Raw genomic sequence first — 6,594 nt, forward strand, 5'->3', positions numbered from 1 at the left:
CTGGATGCTGCAGTGATTCTGCAATTAGCCACTTGCTCCTCTCCCAGCTTTGGCTACACACAGCCGCAACATCTGAAGTACGAACAGAGCCGGCCAAACAGATAAATTATTTGGACAACAAATTCCTGCTCCACAACATGTGCTACTGAAATGCAAATAATTAATAGTAAAAATACAAACAGCATCTGAAATGTGGACACTAGATTTCTTGGCACCGGAGGCTCCTGCCCCAAAGCCGGTAGGAGTTTGGCTGCTGAGGCTGCTGGAGGCTGGCCTGACCCCCATCAGGAGCTGGTTATCACTGTGGGACACCTCCTCCCTCTGTGCCCCTGCTACCCGCTAACCTACGCTGCCCCTGGGCATTGCAAAATACAGCCACTGGAAGATCAAAAACCCAGGAGATATAATACCACAGGAGGTATCGATCGCTACAACCAAGAGGTTAATTTTCACTTCCCCCGAAAGCTACATAATAATCATGACCCACACCGAGCTTAAGTGCATCTCTAGCCCAGAGTGTGCACCTCCACCGACTGCACAGCACAACGGCCTCTCGCATTTAATCCTTGTACAGTACGAAGCAAACAGCACCTGATTGCTGGTCCCGGTCCCGCGCTGGGTCTCCCCCTGCTCGCACAGCCTGTTAATGTTTATCTGAGGAGCAAATGTTTTTGCTGACCTGGAGCCTCACACACCTCATTGCCATCACACCCCTCTGCTGTAGAGCGGTGGGGGCTCTAGAGCGCTCAAAGGGCTTCGGGCACTGCTGACAACTCCACCAAGGCAGTGGGTGAGGGCACTGACAGGCGCAGGCATGGAAGCAGACAGCGAGAGGCAGGAGGGAAGGGCTCTCGGGCACATTCCCTGCCTCTGCTGTAGTGCTGAGCTGGAAAGGCTGCAAGAGGAGCTGAGCCAGCACCCGTGACGGGGCTAGAGGAGCAGAGGGCTTTTACAGCTGTTCCTCCTTCCCAGCACCCTTTCTAAGCAGGATCAGGACTGCTTTGGGAAAGGAAGGAGGGAGCACTAGGAGTTTCCAGACCCCAGCCCCACAAGAGCCACGATGGACTTTACCATGAGGGGTATGAGAGCTCGAGGAAGAGCTGGTTGCTCCCTGCACCTTGCAGCAGCCGCAGCAGAGACCAGCAGCAATCCCCCCCCAAGTGCCATTCCAGGTGGGATTCCCCTACAGCGCTCCCTGGGGCTGCCCCATTCGGCACCAGCGCTTGGGGCAAGTCCTTCTCAGGAGAAGCCAGGGCCACACGGGGGCTGCAAAGAGGTGTGTGTCGGCAGCCAGAAACCCTGCTCCAGAAACCCTTCTCCATTCTCCCTCCCAGCCTCCGACCTCCCCAGCTTCCTTGCAGCGCTGCCCCAAACCCCCTCTGCCGCTTGCAGCTTGGGGGTACCAGCCCTCGGGGACGCAGCTCCACGTGGCCCCGGGTAGCTGGTCACCCCACCAATCTGCAAAGCCAGGTTTGCCGGGGACCCACCAATCCCCAAACCGACTACCGCATGTCCCCAGCAGCAGCGCAAGCAAAACCCCCGCGGTGCAAGGCAGGTGCGTGGAACTGCGTGGGGGGCGAGATGAGCCCGAGCATCCCCCCGCGGGACACCACGGCCCCACGGAGCGCCGGTAAGTCCCGTCAGCAGCGTTTCCCCCCTCATCTCTCCCGCGTGTTTCTGAAAAGACCCTGCACTTGGAAGGAACATCCTCCCACCCCTCGAGTCCAGCCTTTCATGCAGCAGCCGCAGGTGAAGGCAATGCGGGGGGTGGAGAGGGGGGGCAGTTCCATTTCCCACCCCCATCGCCTCTTTCCTCCAGCTAGGGACTTTCCGAGAGCAAGCCCTCGGCGGCACTGCCACCCCTGTCGCCGTCCCCGTCCCCTGGCGTCCCGCAGCCCACACCTGCCCGCCCGTGTCTGCCGCCCCCCCTGACAGCCCTGCGCTCCCGCCGCCAACCCTTCCAACCGGGGAACGAAATGCAAAGCCTGCCGCAAGCCGAAAAAAAAAAACCAAAACAAAACCAAAAAAACCCAAAACAAACCAAAGAACCAAACTCCTCAACAAACAAACCAACCGACCTCCAGCCGTCCCCGAGCGGCCAGAGCTGCGCTTCCAGTCTGCCACAGAAAATAAAACATCTCCTCCCTTCCCACCTCCTCGGGCTCGCTGTCATTTGAGACTTGAAGTTAAACAAACCGGGCAGTTTAAAAGCTTTGGTTGGAGCCTCAACAAAAGGATGGTCTGTGGCCGTAGCAGCATTTTCACCCAACTTCCCAGCACCGCATTCCTCAGTCCCACAGTCACGGTCTCACATTCTGGGCAAAGAGTCCATTTATTTCTAGTATTATTAGTATTATTTCAACAGAAAGTCCTATAGCACTTGGCAAAAAAAAAAAAAAAAAAAAAACCAAACACAAACCCATTCGTTGTTTAAGGGCGTTGTTTAAACTGTCCCACTGCCGGCACCAGCCGCGGATCCCACAGATCCCACACAGATCCCACAGATCCCCCTGCCGAGCCGCGCTCCCAGCACCCCCTCCCCGGGGATATTGTCACAGGGTGCCATCTCCGCACAAGACCCCCGGGCTGGACAACACTGGCACCCCCAGGAGGCTGCCCTCCTGGCCGGGGAGGGGTCCCACGGCCAGCAGCTCGGTGATGAGAAGGGACCGGGGAAGACCCCCGGCTCCGCGAGCGGTGCTGCCGGCGGGATGCGGGGGCTGCAGCCCCGGCCCCGCTCCCGCCGCCCCGCACGGCGCTCCCGCCGCAGCGGTACGGTCATGAGGTAGTTGAACACCCGCCGCGGCCAGGCAGTTCCTCCGGGGACGAGATTTCTGCACAGCCTTAAGATTCCGCCCCTCTCCACCCCCCTGCTCAAGGGACCCACGGCCGTGCCCCTAAACGGGCAGACTACAAGCAGCCCGCCCGCCCCTGCCCGGGCAGCCCCCCACCTGTTTGCAGAAGGTTTCCCGAGTTTGGGGGTTTCTTGCAGCCATTAGATTTTGGGTGAGCTCTAGAGGAGGATCATTATTATTATTGGGAAGGGGGTGTGTGTGTTTTTCCTTAGACAAAGGCTCCTCTTTATAACCGATGTGTGCCACACCAGAGCCCATCGCGTCTCGAAGCTACCCGCTAGGCACAGTACCTTTGCAGTGCAAAAAGTCCTCGGGGTGAGGGAAGGAGCCCTCTTCGCAGAGCAACTCGCAGGTTTTATCCGATGCCAGGGGGTAGCCGTTGTGCTCCTCGTTGTAGTCGCTCTTGCCGTTGCTGTTTGAGTAGCCGTTGGCATACATCTTCAGGGCGGACCTGCGGAGGCACAGGAGCTCCTGGAAGGCATACCTGAAGTCCGGGCTCCGGCAGTAGATCAAAGGGTTGAAGGCAGAGTTGACATAGCCCAGCCAGTTCAAGAGGATGTACACGTACTTGGGTATGATGTCGTCCTGGATGACATGCACGATGTTGACGATGAAGAAGGGCAGCCAACACAGTGTGAAGGTGCCCATGATGATGCCCAGGGTCTTGAGGGCCTTGTGCTCCTTCAAGAAGAACTTGGAGGTACGGCGATGCCCAGCTCCCCCTTTCTGCTCCTGCTCCTTGTTCTGGATGTGAAACCTCCCCTCGCTCCTGTCTATCTTCTGCAACTGCTTCTTGGCCACCTGGAAGACCCTAGCGTACACAAACACCATGACCACAAGAGGCAGGTAGAAGGATATGATGGAGGAGGCAATGGCGTAGGCTTGGTTGGTGAAGAAATCGCAACACGTGTCCTTCTCATAGCACAGGATGGCCTCCTCACGGTCTGCCCGGTACCAGTGCATTTGGATGGGCAAGAATGAGGTGAGAGCTGAGACCACCCAAACCACAAGAATGACCACACGTGCCTTGCTCTTGGTCAGCAGGCTCTGGTACTTGAAAGGGGAGGTGATGGCAAAGTACCGGTCCACAGCAATGACGCACAGGGTCTCGATGCTGGCCGTGACGCAGAGCACATCCAAGGAGGTCCAGAACTCACACCAGAAATTCCCAAACTTCCACATCTCCATGATGATGTGGCAAGCGCCAAAGGGCACCACGGCCAGTCCCATCACCAGGTCAGCGCAGGCCAGCGAGGTGATGAAGTAGTTGGTGACAGTCTGCAGGCGCTGGAACCGGGCGATGGCCGTGATCACCAGCACGTTGCCGAAGACGATGGCCAGCACGATCACCGACATGAGGATCCCCATGCCCACCATCCACACGTCCCGCGACACCGTGGGGTCGGCGGCGCTCTGGTTGGCGCTGACGTTGCCGCCGGGCAGCTCGGTGCCTGACACCCCCATGGCCCCCTTCCTCCCCGCCAGCAGCCCCCCCGGGCAGGCGGCGGGGGTTTGGTTTTGCCTAGGGCTCCTCGGCGGCAGCGCTGCACCGGGAGCCGCGCATACGGGACGGCAGGTGCGGGGAGGGGGGGGGCTCACGCTGGATGTGCCTGGGACCGTCCCGTCCCGTCCCGTCCCGTCCCGTCCCGTCCGGCGCGCGGCGGCCGCGCGCCCGCCCGACTCCCCCAGCCCGTTAGGCGCCGCCGAACTTATAGTGACACCCGCCGTGACATCATCCCGACACAGCCAATGGCAGCCCGCGCCGCGCCCCGCGCGCACCTCGCACACCCCACAGCCCCCCCACCCCGCCCCGGCCCCGACTGCCTGTCCCACGCGTGTCTTCGCCCCGCGCGCTTACCCCCGGCCACGCGTGATCCCCCCCCCTCGCCGTGACCCCACGCATCCCCCCCCTGCTCCACGCGTCATCACACACACACACACACACCCCGCGGTGTCCCTCCGCCCACGCGTGGTGTCCACCCCAGGGTGTCCCCGTGGTGTCCACCCTACGTGCGCCCCCACGCGCTGCCAGCCCCGCGGTGTCCCCATGCCTTCCCCATGTCCCTTCCTCAGGGGTGTCCCCGCACCCCCTGTCCCCACACCTCCCACCCCACCTACGCACCATGTGTGGTCCCTGTCCCGGGGTGTCCCCAGGACACGTGGCATGAGGCAAATCCTGAGGACGCTGGTGCTCACACAGACTTTGTCCCTGGCTGGGCGCTGGGGGACCCCATCCTCACCGGTGACACTTTGTGCCAGGACGTGTGACCTGGCAATGTGCGCTCCTGGCCCAGAAAGTCAACCGCGTCCTGGGGTGCATCCCCAGCAGGTCAAGGGAGGTGATTCTGCCCCTCTGCTCCGCTCTGGTGAGACCCCACCTGCAGTGCTGCCTCCAGCTCTGGGGGCCCCAGCATAAGAAGGACACGGACCTGTTGGAGCGGGTCCAGAGGAGGCCGCCAAGATGCTCAGAGGGCTGGAGCACCTCTGCTATGAGGACAGGCAGAAAGATTTGGGGTTGTTCAGCCTGGAGAAGACCTTATAGCCCCTTCCAGTAGCTAAAGGGGGGGCTACAGGAGGGATGGGGAGGGACTCTTTATCAGGGAGTGTAGCGAGAGGGTGAGGGGTAATGGTTTTAAATGAAAAGAAGGGAGATTTAGACTAGATATAAGGAAGAAATTCTTTACTGTGAGGGTGATGAGACACTGGCACAGGTTGCCCAGGGAGGTGGTGGATGCCCCATCCCTGGAAGCACTCAAGATCAGGTTGGACAGGGCTCTGAGCAACCTGATCTAGTTGAAGATGGCCTTGCTTATTGCAGAGAGGTTGGAGTAGAAGGCCTTTAAAGTTCCCTTCCAACCCAAACTATTCTATGTCATCCCGGTCTTTGTCCCTCCCAGCCCCCAGCCCAGCCTCCCGTGAGCACCCAGGCAGGGTGGGTGGTGGGGTGCAGCCAGGTGCTGGAGCTACAGCCCAACCTCAGAAACCCCAGAGATGGTCAAGGGGTCCCCTCAAGTGTCCCAGGAGCGCTGACGGGGCAGGGAAGCTGCAGGAAGCTGCAGCCGGGCACATGGTTAGCTCCAGACACTATCACAAGTATTTCCCTCCAAAGCAAACAAATTTGCTAAATAAGGACTAAGGAATCCTGCAAACTTCCTTTTAACCGAGCGGGAGACAGCGCTGCTGCTGGAGTTTCATTTCTGCCCACTGCTCCGCGCTGCCACCGTCCAGCCACACGCTGCTCTCCCACAGACACGCTGCCTGCAGGCCCTGGGGGGCTTGTGGAGGTGACAGCGAAGCCTGAAGGCTGCGGTTCTAAAATTACTTTACATCGCAGAAAGGGAGAACAGGAAGAGTCGCTTTTGCTCAGTGTCCCGTTGGGCATCTGCAGCCTTCGCCCCGCGCCGTGTCCCGCTGGATGTCTGTGTCGCGCCCCGGCTATTTATAGAGAAGAGCCGGGTGTTCGGAGGGGAAGCTTCGTGGTGTGGAACAGAGGAGCGGACGAGGTGCTGGAATCAGGAAATGAGATGAGAGGCGGTTTCGGTGGTGTGAGGTTTCTGCCTAGACTGGGACCTTCCTGAACTGGTGGCTTCCCCGCACGGTTCCCGCTCTCCGCTCCTGCATCCGCACGCTGCAGAGGTTTGAACAACAGAGAGACGGGAACAGAAGATCCACAGGACACCTCTTCCCACTGCAGACCCATGCAGCCTTTGGAAAGCGGGGGCACTCGGGGGAGCCACGT

The 6,594-nt window shown here is 59.9% G+C and overlaps 1 protein-coding gene across 1 annotated transcript; it reads right to left on the reverse strand.

Annotated features, from left to right (window-relative positions):
• Window positions 1-3,125: 3,125 nt before the first annotated feature.
• ADRB2 (adrenoceptor beta 2) lies at window positions 3,126-4,319 on the reverse strand. Its single transcript, XM_074155795.1, has one exon. It carries the CDS (start codon window positions 4,317-4,319, stop codon window positions 3,126-3,128), a length of 1,194 nt encoding a protein of 397 aa, XP_074011896.1.
• Between the last annotated feature and the right edge of the window lie 2,275 nt (window positions 4,320-6,594).

The sequence above is a fragment of the Numenius arquata genome, chromosome 11 (genome assembly GCF_964106895.1).
Source record: "Numenius arquata chromosome 11, bNumArq3.hap1.1, whole genome shotgun sequence".
NCBI lineage: Eukaryota > Metazoa > Chordata > Aves > Charadriiformes > Scolopacidae > Numenius > Numenius arquata.

What these genes read in the sequence shown, in the direction of transcription:
- ADRB2 (XM_074155795.1), bottom strand. Translation starts at nt 4,319, where the DNA reads ATGGGGGTGTCAGGCACCGAGCTGCCCGGCGGCAACGTCAGCGCCAAC.